Here is a 17,309-nt window from a genome sequence, read left to right on the forward strand (position 1 = left end):
TGTGTTGTCCTCAGTGTCAGGTTTTCTAAACAGTGTTGCCCTTAAAAATCATCATTAACCATGCAAGGGCTGGACAGATGGAGCCTCGCTGCAGATCTCGGTTCAACGCCTTCATTGCAGCATAAATCTGGGGGGAGCATGGTCCACACTTGTCAGGGAATGGCCAGCTTGGATGACAAAGAGATGTGGATGCATGTTCTTAGAAATATCCTTATCTCAGTGCATTTCATGTTATCCTCTCCTGTGTTGTATGATTTAAAACAAATGAGACAACCCAAGCATGTACCCAGTACCCAGGTTTACAGATGCAAAATTTGGATGAAAACTGTAAAATGATTATGACATAATGAGTCATTCAAGTTCAAGGTGCGTTCAGAAGTTCTAGGACCTGATCTTTTGTCCTATCAGCCCTGTTGATTTTAATCATACCCCCCTGTTGATTTTAATTACACACCCTATAGAGCCAATTATTTGAAAGGTGTGAGTGAAATCTTAAACCTTGATCAGTTCTCACTCATTTATTTTTGTTTGTTTGTTTTATCGATTCTTTGTATGACATGTTTTCCAGACTACTGCAATGAAAGACAGATGTAAAATGCAGTAGGGCTATAATTTCCCTGGGCTGGATATCACATTTCTAGCAATTTATTCTGAAGTCAATGTAATATTGTCATGTTACTCCTTCACAGCTGACCAAGGAGTGGCACATGGTGGTTTGGGGCTAAGAATAAACTTTTCCAACCAACATGTTCTTAAAATATACCTTTCCCTCCCAGTTTAATTCACCTTCAAACATTAATTATTTTCACTTAAATTTATCAAATTTGCTCTTGTTCTGTCTTGTCTTATTTATGCTTGAGGCATAAAACATTTTGTTTCTATCCTCAGCTTTCTACCCCTTGAAAATCCAACAGCAGTGTCTCATTTGCCTCATCCAACATAGATGAATGTTTGACCTGCATGCCCAGGGCCGAGGAAGGCTCTGTGCAGCACACTGTCGCTGATACCAGTCCCCCTGACATGGCAAATTAATGAATACACTGAGTGTGGCTGTGCAAACCGATTTTCTTATCTTTTTCGTACAAAGATTAATGCATTTTTAAAATCCCTCTTTTTCATATATGGAAGAGTCTGTATCCTTTCGAACATTCAGCTTCCTTCCCTGGACCTTCTAGCATTGTGTTATTTCTTTGCTGCAGTTTGTTGACCAGAATTGCAAACAGTATCCCATGCAAACACTGTCTTTTAGTTCGGGGTGAGAAAGCTTACTCTTGTATTTCGTCAGCCTGTCTTTTTTTTTTTTTTTTTTTAAATATTAAATTTTATTTTTATATTCCCCCATACAATTGCAAACGCCCCATTCTGACCCCAATCCTTCCCCTCCCGCCCCCCACCCCCCAAAAAGTGTCTCTGGTTCATAGTTTTTTGTTGATTTTGATTTTCACTTTACTTTCTTATATTCATTTTCCTGGTCCCTTATTTAAGTTTTCTAGATTCCTGCTATGAGTGAGACCATCCGGTATTTTTCTTTTTCTTTTTGGCTTATTTCGCTGAGCATGATCCCTTCCAGTGCCATCCATGTTGCTGCAAATTGCATGTGTTTATCTTTTTTGAATGCTGAGTAATATTCCATGGTATATATGTACCACATCTTCTTGATCCAGTCATCTATTTTTGGGCATTTGGGTTGTTTCCAAAGCTTAGCTATTGTAAACAGTGCTGCTATAAACATAGGAGTGCAGGTGCTCTTTGGAATTGATGTTTCTGTGTCCTTTGGGTAAATACCTAGGAGTGGAATTGCTGGATCATATGGAAGCTCTATGTTTAGTAGGTCCAGAAATCTCCACACAGCTCTCCATAGTGGTTGGACCAGTTTGCACTCCCACCAACAGTGCACAAGAGTTCCTTTTTCTCCACATCCTCGCCAACATTTGTTGTTGCTAGTTTTTTTAATATGTGCCATTCTCACTGGTGTGAGATGGTATCTCATGGTAGTTTTGATTTGCATTTCCCTGATTACAAGTGATGTTGAACATTTTTTCATATGTCTGTTGGCCATTTGCATTTCCAGCTTGCTGAGTTTGACTGTCTGGAGTAATCCTCACTGTCTTCTGGATCTATTCTCAGTTGTAAAAATTCTACCCTTCCAGAAATACAAGTTAGGACAGCCACTGTCTCCCCACTCCTTAGCAAATCACCATAAATTGATGATGTTAAAAGCCCATTTTCCATGGCTCCATATCCATATTTTACTGTATAATCTCACCACTGGCCTCTATTTTCACTGTGTTGAGATGCTTAGTTAGGGTTGTCTAGAAATATAAATCACAAATTGTACATTTAGTGTTTTTTCATCACTGATAGAAACAGCAAATGAGATTCCTGGAGGACTTTTTTTTTTTTTTTAAAGTTTCCATTAAGATAACCACTGTACCCATAACAAAATATTTGCAATAGTAATCTTGTGATTTTAATATATTTCTGTGGAATTTTGCCCAAGTGCTGTCTCCTCAAATTGGAAAACAATCAGAGAAAGGATTCTTCTTGAGTCATATGTATATTTTCCTAAACAAAGACATCAAACACAATAGTGATTCTCACTTCACATGTTTCTAATTAATTATGTTTGGTCAATGAATGTGGTATTTAGTGATTCCACTTTTTATAATAGAGTCTACCAGTTTATTAGCCTTGGAATTGGGAACCATTAATCAGAACGTGCAGTTATTCATAGAAACAGTTTGTACAAGTTCACCCGATGCCTGACTCTTGTAGTTCAGGGCTCTGGGTTCCTTGACTTAGATAAACATTTGCATAAGGGAATGAAGCTTTCATAACCTTATCATCTTATTCAACTCTTGCCGTATTAAGAGAGGAAACAAGCTCATAAGAAAATGAGACAACTGATACGTTCAACCTCTGGAGTGGGAGTTTATGATTCCATATTTGTTTCTTTCCTCCTACATGTGCCAACATTTATTTAGAAGGTTTATGTCATTTTGAGGCAAATATAATGTCTAAGATGCAAATCTCAATTATTCTATGAGATGATTATAATATTCAGTGTGTAATCTTTTTAAAATTATTTCTTATTTTTAAGATAATTATACCTTACATATAAATAATAGATATGCATATGTAAGAAATAATTTATTGAGATTTCATGACTTCTTTTATTTACTTCCCCTACCCCCTGCCCCATGTGGGATTCTTGCAAAATTGAAGTTCAGTGTCAAAGCCAGGGTGTTGACACTGATACAGTAAGTGTGCAAACCATGCCCATTATCTCGTGGACACCTCTATTGTCTTTTTATACTCACTCACCTTCTACCCAACTCCTCCCTGGCATCAACCCTGGCCAACACATTTGTTGTACTCATATGTTGGCGTATATGTGAGTCACTAAATTCACCCAGCTGGGAGTTGCCACTCTGATCTGTGACCAGCAGTCATCCACGTGGCATCTGGCCCTCGGCCTCCACGGAAGCCGCGCCGGCTGCCAGTGGTCTTCTGATTCCATTCCGTTCCCCAGTAGAGAGTCACAGTGGTCTTCCAGGTGCCAACAGACTTACATTTCATAGTAAAATGGTAGAAACACTCACCACTCCTGTAAGTTTTTTTTTTTTTTTTTTTCCCCACATGTGGTTTTCCAGCTTGTAGCATATGCAGTCAGTGGCGCTGAGCTGGAGCTAAATTACTGTCGCACTTCCCTCTTCAGCTCCCCTAATCTCTTATCCCAATGCCAACTGAAACTCAGTTGGGAACACTTTGTCTCATTTAGAACGTAAAGGCAGTGTTTAGTCATAGACTCAGTTGTTTTAATACACCCTTGTTATTAACACTTAGTGTCCAGCATATAATCCAGAGACAGTCACAAAGTAGCCCATCAGGGGTAAGAAATAAAATAATGTATAGCAGAGCAAGAACTAAATTCAGAAGTGAAAATAAATGTGGACTTTCTATGCACTTTCTACTAATTCATATTATGTTTAAAACTGAGAAGTGCGTTTGCATGATGGAACTGCTCTATATCACAGTGGTGAGTGTCACACAGATGTACAAGTGGTCAGACTTTTACTCACTCCCCCAAAAAGAGTGGATACAAATGCTAGTTAAATCAGGATAAAGATGTCTGTAGAGTTTGAGTTAGTGATATTATGCCAGTAATGATCTTCTGGCTTTGATGATTGGACTGTTTGTGTAATACATTGTCACTGGAGAGGGGAGAAACAGTGTTCACAGGTGTTCTCTATACTATTTTTAGTTATTCTGTTAGTCTAAAGTTATTTCAACAAATTTTTAAAGGTGGAATAGGCTAAACTTACAGATCGCCTATGACTCATTCTGTATGTATGTGCACGCTACCAGTATATATCTCAGATAGCTCAGTGTATGCTAATTTAACATCATCGGTTCTTCTGGCTAAAATGTCCAAATGTATTTGCATTGCTTGGAGACTCTTGATGAACATAAAATTGAAGCTAGGTTCTGCACTAAGCATGGAAGCTCTATAATGCATAGGTGTCTTTGTGAAACCAGATAAATAGAACAGTTCTGAGTAGAAATAAATGGCAGTAGAATACTAATATCAGAACTATTTGAATAAGGTGACTAGAGCTCAAAGTCTGACTTTATGTCCGCCTATTAAAGTCACAAATTATGCTGAATCTAAATCACTCTGAAAACCACTTCATGAATGACATTTGCTTGCTCCATTGATTTAATCTCTTGAGATTTATAGTATTTTAGATTGGCATTTATATATTTATATAGTAAAATTATATAATTTAAAAATAAGTACTTTCTTCACATTCCTAATAAATAATGGTTAAATATGAACATTGATATATAGTTTCAAATAATATTGGAATTATTGTGAGAATGTCTGCTTTCCTCTAGATGTCTAACTTCACTTTGCTATTATTTCTTTTGGAGATGCTGTCATTCTAATAGTTTTCCCTCTGGATAGCTCCAGAGGCTATTTCCTAAAGACAACTTGAATAAAATAGGCCTGAGTAGCACTGTTTTATTCTCAAAGTAACCTAATAGCTATTAAAGCTTGCTTTTTCTTTCTGATGCATTTAAAAAGGCAGATTCAAAATAAGCTTTCTTTTAATTTCCCTAGAATCTCTGGTTGTGTATAATTGGGTAACAAAATGCACTGCCTATTAGCTTTGTCTCAATTATCAAAAAAGTAAATCCTTAAAATTAGTGCAAACCTGTATCTATCATATCTGCCAGGCCTAGGGAGACAAAACTTGCTTGAGTAATGTTTTTCTATAATAAGTTTAAATCAGAGAGTTTCTTTACCTTCAGTGTGCCCTACTTTCTGCCCACCTCATTCCCTTAAAATGCATTCAGAAGTTACAGGGCCGGTCACCTATTTGAAGTTCCAAATTATTCAATTCAGTATATGTTCATATGTATTGGGGAGTAGAGTGCAGTTCTGGAAGCTCGCATTAATAGCACAAGAAATGGATCGTTTTTCATTATAAAAGAAAGAATTAAAGTGGGAAACTGCTGTGTAGGTTTTCTGTAAATCAGTAGTAAAACCAGCTACTTGTCTCAGGTTCTTACTAAAGAGAGCCCTGTTTTTGTATATACATGACAACGATACAACAAGCATATTTGTTCACTCAGTCAATTCTGTTAATTTGTTGAAAAGAACCTGTTAAGGGAATCATTTAGCATCCTATAAACAAAACAAAGGGTGCTAACTGTACACATTATTCTTTTCCATTTACTGAGTTGGCTCCAATGAACAAAAAGCAGCCTGTGTCTCTTCCTGGAGTAAAGTAATTAGTTTCACATAGAATTTGATTTTAAGTTAGAGAGATCCCTCTTTGGGTAGTGTAGAAAATAAATTGAAGTAGAAAGAGACTGGAAGCTTAGAGAACATTCAGAGAGTATCAGGGAAGAAGGAGGGTTTGAAAAAGTAGAGTGACCACAGGAGGGAGAAGCCACTTCTAGAGAGACTATGTATGTAAGGAAAGGAGAGGAATGTTCTAGATATGACAGAAGATTCTGGGCTGGGGTTTGGAGGATGGCAGTGTCAGCCAAACAGCATGGGGAAAAGTCAAAATTGAGCAAGTTGTGTGGGTGAAAGGGCAAAAACTCTTTTTTATTTGAAACATCACCCAGTTCTCGCAATAAAGATGCCTGGCGCACAGTTAGAAATTCTTCCCTAGATCTTAAATCCAGCTTAGGAGGGAAGACGTGGATGTAGAAGCCAGTCTCAGTTATTTAGACTAGAGCAAGATCCTCTGAGAGGAAGAAGTCAGAGACAGAAAAGAATTTAACTGTTTCCTTGACCAGAACCTCAAAGATAAAGTTATCTGCAGATCTCAGTTGCTCCAAAGTGGTTCTAGAAAATCAGATCCAAACAATACCTTGAACTTTACTATGTTAGTAGAGTGTAGGGTAAGGTAAAAAAGCATCAGGCTTTTCTGCCCTCCCGCCATCAGGATGGATGATGGATCCCTGCGGTCCTGAATGCCTGCCTGATGGCGGGCCCCTGGAGTGGGTGTGGGCATGCGCAGGTGGGCACACCAGGGCCGAGAGACTGGGCTTAGAAGGGCAGCATCGTGGGGACACCAGCAGAGAACAGAACAGCAGAAGAAACGAGAAGAGAATGAGTGTAAGAGAGGCAGAGGCCACGAGAGAACGCAGGAGAGCCCAGTGTAAGGGGCAGGAATAGACACTGAGCAGGTTTTCTAGGATCCAGCAGACCAGGTAAAGGAGGAGTCAGAGTCCTCAGTGTTTTTTTTGCAGGTCTTTTATTGGGATTACCAGGTACACCAAAGGCAGGGACGCTGGGGGGCCGGGAGGCTGGCAGGCCTCCCAGCCCCCAGCAGGTCTTCACTCTGGGCTCTCTGGCCTTCTCTGCTTCTCTCTCGGCTTCTCTTCGGCTTCTGCTCGGCTTCTTGGCTTCTCCTTCAGCTTCTGCTGCGTCCCCGTGACGCCGCCCTTAAAAGCCCAGTCTCAGCCCAGGTGAATCCCATCTACCTATGCCCATACCCTACTCCAGGTGCCGCCATCAGGCATGCATTCAGGACCTCAAGGATCCATCATCTATCCTGATGGCGGGAGGGCAGAAAAGCCTGACATTTTTCCTTACCCTACACTCAGAAAGAGTGAAGATTTGCTGGGGGCTGGGAGGCTGGCAGGTCTCCCAGCCCCCTAGCACCCCTGCCCGGCATGTGCCTGGTAAATCCCAATTAAAGCCTGAAAAGCCACCAAGGGCTCCAGGACTCTGTCCTTCACCCCCTGCTCGAATCATGGGGATCCTGCTCCATGGCCTTCATGCCGCCACATATAGGAAACTAATTATTGAAGAACAACGAAAAAAAATGGGTAATGAGACAAATCCCTGGGATAGAAAACTTTCACTTCAAGAAGGAAGATGTGCTGTTGTAAGTGAAAACATGGGTAGGGCAATTTCAGTGCTTTTTATGCTTTTCTGGATTTGTGTTTTTCTTTTGAATCGGGACACTTGACTTGTTTCTTCAAAAGTGCTAAAGAAAGAATTACACAAAGAAACTAATGGGCAGGGAGACTAGGACCAGGCAGGACCTGGCCCTGCCGGGGCTGTGGCGGGAGTCCCTGGGCGGCCCAGGTGTGCACACCTCACCTGTCCATCAGCTCTCGCATATTCTAGACATTTCGAGACTGGGGTGATTATGGATAAATTACTTTTGTGTAAAGAGGTTTTCTCTTCTCTTTAGCGATGGGGGATTGCTTACTAGGTATGTTTAAGATGCTACGAGACTGTTTGCCAGGTCGGGCTGCACCATCTTTTATTTCCAGGAGCCGTGTCCAGCCTTTCCGTCAGCACCTGGCATTTCAGAAAGCTGCTGTGATTTGTTTTCATTTATGAGCTTCATAATGTCACATCCATTCTCCTTGCCCCATAAACCAAAGGGGCTGATGCAGGTGGCCCCGGTGGAGGAGTCACAGCAAGACGTGGGGCCCCACTAAGAAGCCTGGGCTCGGGGGAGGCCTCCTTCTCTTATAATGAGGAGCAAGCAAACACACCTGCGTTTTGCCCGAGAGGAGATATTTTCTGTTGTACTGGACTGTCTGCTGACCTGTCCTCTTCTCCCGAAGGAAATAGGCATTTATTTCCACACTACCTGCCCTTAAAGACATGGTCCATACCCGGTTCAGCTGACAAGGTGCAGAAACAGCAGCCCCTGAGGAACCATCTCCCAAACATTTTTAAAAAGCAGATTAACTCCCTTAACATTTCATATTTATACAGCATTTTAACAATGTATATTACTTCTTAGGCCATTTTTGTTAGGTTATGTTTTTACAGTATAGTAACCATTTTATTTTATTTTTTATAAGGATTATTTATACATACAAGAACTGGGGTACAGGGCAGAGATGTGGAGGGTGAGAGGATTCACCAGAGACAGAGTGGGGAGCAGAACAGGCAGACTGACTGAAATCCACTGCGGAGGGGAGCAGTGGGCGAGGCAGGAGAGGACTCCCTGGCTGGCCAGGGATTGAACTTGTGCTGCAGTGGCTGCAGATAGCTTCATAGTGCTGTGCTTAACCCCTTGCACCACCAGGGAGGCCCTATTTTCATTTTTAAATATTGTAGCATAAAGCGTGCTCATCACATTCTCTTTAGTTTTGATTTCTCTCTCCAGTATGTTTTCTCATCATTTCAGATACTGATTATTTTGCCCCCTGTCTTTTTAGGAGGTTGGTCACAAGAGTCTTTCCAATTTTAGCAATCTTACAGACTGTCATCTTTCTTGTGATCTTTGTACTTTCTTTTATTATTTCCACCCTTCTTAATTCTTTTCTTACACATTTTTTTGATTACTCTGGACTCTGGTCTTATTTCCCCCTAACTTCTGACTTTGTATGCTTAGGTTATTACTTTTCCCTTTTTCCTTTTCTGCTATAAATAAGTCTATAATTTTCCCTCTGAATGCTCCTTTAGCTGCAGGCCACGGTTGTGATAGCTAACATTTTTTTGTGACTAATTTGTTCTCAGTAGACTTAATTACCATTACGATTTCTCTTTTTTTTTTGACAAAGATAGTATGTTTGTCCCTGTGTGATTCTATTTGAGTTTTTCCAAATTTACACAGGTAGGTGGCGGGGGAATTAAGATTAATATTGTTTTAATTCAAGGCTTGTTTTTGTTTTTTTTGTTATATTGTGGTTACGTTTTAGTCCATGGACTGATTACTTTGAAGTTACACTTCAAACCTGTAGTGGGAATTTGAGGGAGGCTGCTCCTCTATGCATCACACACAACATCCTCCTGACTCCTCTGTATTTTCTTCCAGGCTGATAAATTATATGCTTCATGGGATGACAAAACACTTTCCCAATTTATTGGATTTTAAACCCAAGTGACTGAAATGTCTCCCGATGATTGTAGATTTTTGCATTCGATGTGAGTTGAGGGAAGGATTTACTAACTGGAGAGATTCTCTTAGATCAGGGATTGGCAAACCATGTCCATGGATTAACTCTCCACCTTGGCAGTCCTGTGAACATTTGTGAGCTAAGATTTTTTACATTTTCCAAGTTTTGTTTAAAAAATTAAAAAGCAGAAAAAGGAAAAGGGAATGGGGCTGAGAGATAAGCAGCCTGGAAGCCTCAAATAGTTACTATTTGTAAGGCTGCAGAAGACGTTTGCCTCGCTGTCTCTCACACCATAAGACCTTCTGTTCATGCTGCAAGAAATATGTAGTGTGTAGTGTGTAGTGGCATGAAACTTTCAGTTATTACAACTTTATCGATATTTGGTATTCAAAATAATTTTTGAAAACTTTGCTGTATGTTTGCACAATTTATAGAACTAACTCTAGCAGAGGTTTAACTGTTGCATATCGCTCCTAATTTTACAAAGCAGAAAGCTTTGCAAGTTACATAAGTGCTATATTGGTAACATGGACAACACCAAGAAATACCTGTTCTAAGCATATGTGCAAATCACAGCCGCCAAAGCAGATTTCACAGCAGCGACATATAGTTCACAAATTTCTGTAAATTGATTTTTCTGTCTGACGTGATGAATTTGGCTGATGTCTCTGTGTCTATTAAATATACTGCCATGTGACAGTTGTCTAAAGGAGGGTTTAATTTTAAAGGACATTGGTCTTTTTAGGACTGATTCAATCTTATCTTAATTTTTCCATTTTTGTTGCAGATTTCTAAATCTTAAAGGTGCCATAAAAATCAGCTGTGCATTTTACCTTGTTTTTTCCTCCTTTTTGGCATCTCTGAAAATCTGTAAATGAATGTGATTAAGTCAAAGTGTATGAAAATAAAATCCTTCTTTTCAAGGCCTTTGACAATTTTGTCACTACCTCTAAAGTGGTGTGTGCATTGTAGCAACTAGTCGTTTCCCTTTTTGTCAACAATGCCATTCAAACTTTTAATTGCTTTAAACTTTAATTCTCTTAAAGCCGCAGAAGAGCTTTTTGGTGCTAATGAGCACAGTAAGGACACATTTTGGGAAACTGAGAATAGAAAAGAATAATTTTGTTAAAATTTAAGAAACAAAAAAATGAAGTGAGATGTGTGGCCCAGAAGTTAAGTGCACATTTCAATTGCGGCAGAATAAAAACTACCAGATGTTACATTTAATATTCAAATACAAAATGACAAACATCACAAATACAATGTGCTGTCTAAATAGAAAAACTGTTTTCCCAGCTGAAGATTTGTTGCCCAAACAGAGGTCAGCATGAGAGTGGGTGAGCTGGTCACTTAGTCCGGCTTTTTTCCTTTTTTGATAACTTATTTATTTATGCATGCAAAAGCTGGGGTGTAGGCCAGAGGTGTGGATGGTGAGAGGACTCACCAGAGACAGAGTGGGGAACAGAACAGGTGGATCTACTGAAATACACTGCTCAGGGGAGCAGCAGGGAGCCAGGAGAGGTCTGCTGCACCGTGGGGGTAGCTCCCTGGCCACCGGGACTAAGAGCTTTATGGTTTGGAGAATGGAAAATCCCACTTTAAGAGAAGAACTCGTGATTGTAGCACACAACGGATGCATTCCAAGGTATTCCCCCAATCTAAATACCCTTTTCATTTTTCTAGGCCTTTCCAGGGAACGTCAACGCCGACAGTGTGGTCCGGCATGACCTGCAGCACCCGGTGACCGCACGCTTCGTGCGGGTGGTGCCGCTGGACTGGGGCGCCGAGGGCCGCATCGGGCTGCGCGTGGAACTGTATGGCTGTGCCTACTGTGAGTGCCGGGGCTTGGGGACACCTCGGGGTCGGTGCTGGGGCACCAGGTGCTTTCTACGGTGAAGGGCTGCTGTTTTCACGAGTGAAGACAACAGCAGGTCGTCTCTGTTATAAACGTGGGTTGACCTAGATGTGCAAATGCACACGCACCAACACCTTAGGAAAAGCACTTGGGAAGTGATTTTTGTTCAATAGACCCAAACAGGAAAGCTTGATAAATAGCTGATGTTTCCAGATCTATCAAATGGGACTGTTGTTTGTACCTCATGAGACTGGTACAAACACTCAACACACTAAGGAATGCTTCGGGCTTACTATGATGCCCATCATCATTATTCCATCAATAACTACTATGACTGTCCTTTTTGGTTGTGAGCGAAAACAGTAACCCTCAGGAGAGAAATGTCTTAGAACATTTCTGAGAACATTGCCAGATGTGGCTATGGAGGGGCACTGTGAGAGTTTGGAGGCGATACTGTGAAGTAGAATAAGAGTTGCCTGGAGCAGAAAAAATAAATGCTTGGCATCGTGCTTCCTAAAAAAAAAAAAAAGAAAGAAAGAAAGAAATATTTAAATTGTATGGGGAATATAAAAATAAAATTGAAATTAAAAAATAAAGAAATAAATAAGAAAAAAAAAGAAATATTTAAAACATAGAAATGTATACTGTTCTCACTCATCTCAACTCTGTGAGGGGCTCGGGATAGACCAGCATTAAGAACTTCCAGTTCGCTTCAGCTCTACGTTAAAGTCAAACACTGAGTTTTCCTGTCAGTTAGGTTTTGTGTCTGTAATTTTCATTTGCTCCTTTTCCAAGTTTACTTGGTTACCTAGAAAGTTTCTTTTCCCCGAATCTTGGTTTAAATCCATATTTTTTTTGTATTTAAGTACATTATACAGTGTATGGGTGAGAGGGTGGGGGGGCTGGTGGGGAGACTCCAGGATTCCCCCGAATGGCTCTGGGGGATTCTAACTCTGCCGTCTAGTCTTTGTGCTCGTGTTGGCCCACAGAGCAGGTGTGCTCCTCTGCCTCTTTCCCTCCCTCCATGTCTCCTTGCTCCCCTCCCCGCCTTACCCTTCTTGCTCTCATTCTCATCTTCAGCCTTGTGCTTCTCCACCCTTGACTGTGACCTTAATGTTTTCAAGACTTTATCTGTAGAACTTCTTCGAGGCCAAGTGATGGGTTCTTCTGGGGAGGACTTTTATCTTTGCTTCTTCATTTTTGTGACGGTGCAGCCAACTCAGAATTGCTTTGAATGTTGCTTGGGTTTTATGGAGGCCACTAGTTAATGTAAATTGCATTTGCAAATGCATGATTTGCCAACTCTGGCATTAAAACATGAATTCTCTGGAAAAATGTTTTCTCCTCCTGCCAATACATTTTTCTTTCTGTTTTTACCGACTGGCCCGAGGAAGGGGGATGCTGGATGTGGACAGGGAGGGAAATAGGAGATCAGCTGTGTGCAGTAAGGCTGCCCCTACTCCAGACAAGTAAAACCTCTCTAGAACCAGAAAATGACAAATGCCTTATTGGGCGAGCTTTTTAAAGTTGACCAGATTATTGGTTGTTCATAATTAATAAATATTTATATATATAAATATATATTTACATATTATATATACATTTATATAATATATATTTATTTTTATATATTTATATATAATATAAAAAATAGCCATATAATATAGCTATATTATATGGCTATTTTTTATATATAGCTATATAGCTATATATAGCTATATTATATGGCTATTTTTTATATTATAAATTATAATATATAGCTATATATATATAATATATATAGCTATATATTAATCCTTCTAAAAGAATCATATTGACATCCCATCCATCCCCACAGCTACTATTTACTTCTTGAAGGTGAACACTCACCTGTTTTATCCCCATAAAATTTTAAAATTACCTACAAATGGAATTTATAGCTATATATATATATTCTTGTCCATATTTCTACTGGGTTATCTATTTAAAATTATTCTGATTGTTTTAGAAATATTCATCTTTTTCCCATATTCTCATTGTGATAGCTAGACATTTATTTTTGAGATGACTTTCCTTAAAATAACCATTTTATTTACAGATAGATATAGATATGGCTTCTACTGCTGTATGAATCTAGTTGTAGATACTGGTGAAAATAGTTACAAGAACTAACAAACCATGCATTATTAGCTCGTGGGAGTGTTGCTATGTGCAGAATAAAGAGTTGCTGTGAAGGTGCCCTGGAGACCATTTAAAAATTTCTATGGGTGTTTATTTTATTTGATGGTCACTTTATTATAGCAAAGATAATGAGCATAGAGAAACAGAGATGTAGTTTTTCACCAGAATGTTAGCCTTTAGGAGGAAGCTTTAATTCTTCATGAGAGACCTAAAAAAAAGCCCCAACTTAAATTTGCATCTGTTCTGGTCCTTTTTTATCAGGTATTCAGGTACACGGCACCCCATGTTCACACACATTCTAGCTAACGGCATCATGATAGAAAGGCCAAAATAAACATGATATTTTGTTGAATGACAGATTTTTTTTAGGAGCATATTCAACTTTCAATAAATGAAAAGTATGTAATATTCTTCATGGAAACTGTTCTATATAATTTATTGTATTAATAATTATTAAGTAATTTTCAGGTGTCATGAAATTTGCTAACAGTGATTAAGGAAAACATGGTTTGAGAGACAAATGGGGGCAATTAAATTGGTATTTATTACAATGAAAATGGTGAAAGTTGAATTTTCCCAGCGGCACTCTCCTAAGTGACAGAGCCGAGAGGGAGGCAGGGAGTCTCCTGCCATCCAGGGCTCATGTCCACCACGCTGCGGGCCTGCCCCTCAATTTTAAGGAAGTGAATTTTATTCACCAGTTAACAGGGCAATGAAAGAATCATATTGACATCCCATCCGCCCCCCAGCTACTATTTACTTCTTGAAGGTGAACATTCACCTGATTTTTATCCCCGTAAAATTTTAAAATTACCTACACATGGAATGATAAAATACCTCTAACTTCCCACCTGTCTTCATTCGTTCAAAATAATTTGTGAGAATTTTATGTCTTAGAGGTATTTGTTCATTTTCATGAGTCTTGTTCTATTGTATGAATGTTCTACAATTATTGATTCCTTTCCTGTGGGTGAACATCTGAGTTGTTCCAGGCTTTGGCCTTCTCACAGAATTGCTGTAAACATGTCTCATGGCCTAGAGCTAGGAAGGGGGTATGTGCACGTCATATGCCAAATGAGCGTATATGGAGGTTCAATTTTTGTCAATAACAGACTTTTCTTAAGTTGGTTGTTTTGATTTAGTCTCTCAGAAAGGATGTCCTTGAGTTACTGTACATCCTGAAGAAATTCAAACTCCCTATGTCCTTAAGTCTCAGCCCTTCTGGTTGGTGTTTGTTCTATTCTGTCATTTTAGTTTTAATGATCATTTTCTGATGTTTAATGAGGTTGTGCTTACCGGCCTTCTGTGTGTCATTTGTTTTGAGTGGGTTCAAGAATCTTGTCCATATTTCTACTGGGTTGTCTATTAAAAATTATTCTGATTGTTTTAGAAATATTCATATTTTCCCCATATACTCATTGTGGTAGCTAGACATTTATTTTTGAGATGACTTTCCTTAAAAATAACCATTTTAAAACCAACACTGCTCTTGAGGTGACTTTAGAACTCACAGGGAAGGTTGAACAGTGTTTTCCAAAAGGCAGCTATTTGTCTGACTCAAGTGTGCCTGAAAATCTGGTGTCTTCTATCATTCTAGCATGTAAATTTGTGAAGTTTTGAGTTACTGCTGCCATGGACTTTTCCCTTAATCCTGGACCTTGGCAATCACAAGATAGAAGGGAAAAATACTGGAAGTTAACTAAATTGGAAGCTAAACTTTTCTAGGATCCAAGCCTCTCTGGGGAAAGATCATATTTGGAAAGAGTATTAACATTTATACCAATAGTTGTTAGTGCAGTAAATGAGAAATTGGCAACATTAAATAAAAGAGAAGTTTGAAATAGCATTGTGGTAGATGGTGCTAAATTGGATAATGTCCCCCACCCTCCCAGGAGTCACCAGGTCCTGATTCTTGGAATCTTACTTTATTTTTTTAAAGATTTATTTATTTATGCATACAAGAGCTGGGGTACAGGCCAGAGATGTGGGGGGGTGAGAGGATCCACCAGAGACAGAGTAGGGAGCAGAACAGGCAGTTCTACTGAAATACACTGCTGAGGGGAGCAGCAGGCGAGACAGGAGAGGTCTACGGTGCCATGTGGGTTGCTCCCTGGCCGGTTGGGGATAGAATTCGAGCTGCAGAGGCTGCAGGTTGCTTCATAGTGCGGTGCTTAACCCCTTGCACTACCAGGGAGGCCCAGAATCTTACTTCATAGGGCAAAGTCTTTGCAGATGCAACTAAGTTAGTGATCTTTATGTGCTGACAGAGCTAAAGGCTAGATGTCAAGTTTCCCTTTTCCAAAGTGCAACAGGTGCTGTCTGGACAGTCCCAGACTAGTCCTCTAAACTGGTACCACCGGGAAGGAAAATGTTAGCCATCCTGATGTGGGAGATTCTCCGGCTTGCCCCCCGGCTGCTCTCCTGAGCACTCATATGCTTACCAGAGGTGGGCAGAGGATTTCACAGAGCGAAGGCTGCATGACCGCGGAGAAAGGCAGAGATGGGAGTGATGTGGTAGGAAATCAGGGAGTGTCAGCACCAACAGAAGGGGGCTGGGGGGCCAGCTTTTCTCTGAGAGCCTGGAAGGTGAGTGGTTGGTTGATACAAGGACTTCAACCCAGTGAACTGATTTGGAACTGCTGATCCCAAAACGGAGAGGAAACAAATCACTGTTGTCTTAGACCGCCACATCTGGGTTAAGTTGTTATAGCAGCAACAGGAAACGTATAAAAGCAGCAATATCATTTTAGGGTGGAAAAAAAGACAAAAATAACTAGCGAAATGCTTTCCAACAGAACTTTATTCAGAGATGTGAAAGTTCGAGACTGAGCTAGTCACCAGCTACATGTGCTGCCAAGCTCTTGAAATGTACTCACTCGGCTGAGGAATGCAATTGTAAATGTCACTTAATTTTAACTCATTTGAGTTTGATTTTAAATATTGTGACTACCAGCTACCGTATTGACTGGTGCAGATGAGAAGAAGGAAAACACATTTCCTCTTATTTATCTTCCATGTTGTTTTATAGTCTAAACAACCTGCACTATTAGTTTTTTTAAATGACAGTCTCTAAATTTTCTACCTTAGTTTTAGAAAAGAATAATTTAGTCATCCTGGAAACTGTCTTTCCTGTCAAAAAGGTGATGACTAGTCGTTTTTCTAACTAGATTGTGAACCAGATCATTTTCCTCACTCATGTCCGACTCAGATTATTTTTTGTTTATTTTTGAAGAATGCAAATTATGTTTATTTCTTTTCCAAGAATTCACTGGAGTGAGCGCTTTGAGTCAGGCCCTCTGGAAGCTATCTCCAGGGCTTTGTTCAATTTTCCAAGGAGAAACAGAGCCATGGGCCTTTGAGTGGGGAAATGTAGAGCAGAGGCAGCTTCTGGTTTCGCCCTCTGGAGTGGACAGCTGTGGGCCCCGGGCTCCCCCAAGGAGAGACAAGGCTTTAATGACCCCTGTGAGAGAGAAATGCCTTCTCTCACCTTTCTGGGATGCCCTGAGAGGTTCCTTTGAGATCTGTTTGGAACCTGCAAATTAGAGAATGGGGTTGTGCTTCCTTCACTTTCAAGTTTGCCAGAAGAACTACAGAGGGAGGAGCTCAGTGAGCTGTGGCCAGAGGGCCTGGTGCATCCCCACCTCCTGGGTAGGGTGGGCTGTGGCTTCCTTCTCCCCACTGGCTCTCCCTTGGACATGCTGCCATCTCTCTTCCAGGTGGGGAAGTTACTCCCAGGCCTGCTAAGGGAGAGATCCAGCTAAGCCAGAAGGACTTGGGCTTTGAAGCCCTTACGGCTTCTGCTCTGTGTTTCCTGACTTGTCTGGAATATAATAGGAACTTAGATTTCAATGAATTTAAACTCACTTTAAATTATTGTGCCTCTCTACCTTTGATTTTCTCTAAG

The 17,309-nt window shown here is 40.2% G+C and overlaps 1 protein-coding gene across 1 annotated transcript in view; it reads left to right on the forward strand.

The window, feature by feature from the left end:
* CNTNAP2 (contactin associated protein 2) overlaps positions 1-17,309 on the forward strand; it is a 1,162,155-nt gene that overhangs the window by 172,847 nt on the left and 971,999 nt on the right. The window contains exon 4 of the mRNA XM_037515219.2: positions 11,074-11,221. Within this exon, the coding sequence (XP_037371116.2) occupies positions 11,074-11,221 (148 nt within the window). The remainder of the gene's footprint in view (positions 1-11,073; positions 11,222-17,309) is intronic.

The sequence above is a fragment of the Talpa occidentalis genome, unplaced genomic scaffold (assembly GCF_014898055.3).
Source record: "Talpa occidentalis isolate TD23 unplaced genomic scaffold, MPIMG_talOcc4v2.1, whole genome shotgun sequence".
In the NCBI taxonomy this organism is placed as follows: Eukaryota; Metazoa; Chordata; class Mammalia; order Eulipotyphla; family Talpidae; genus Talpa; species Talpa occidentalis.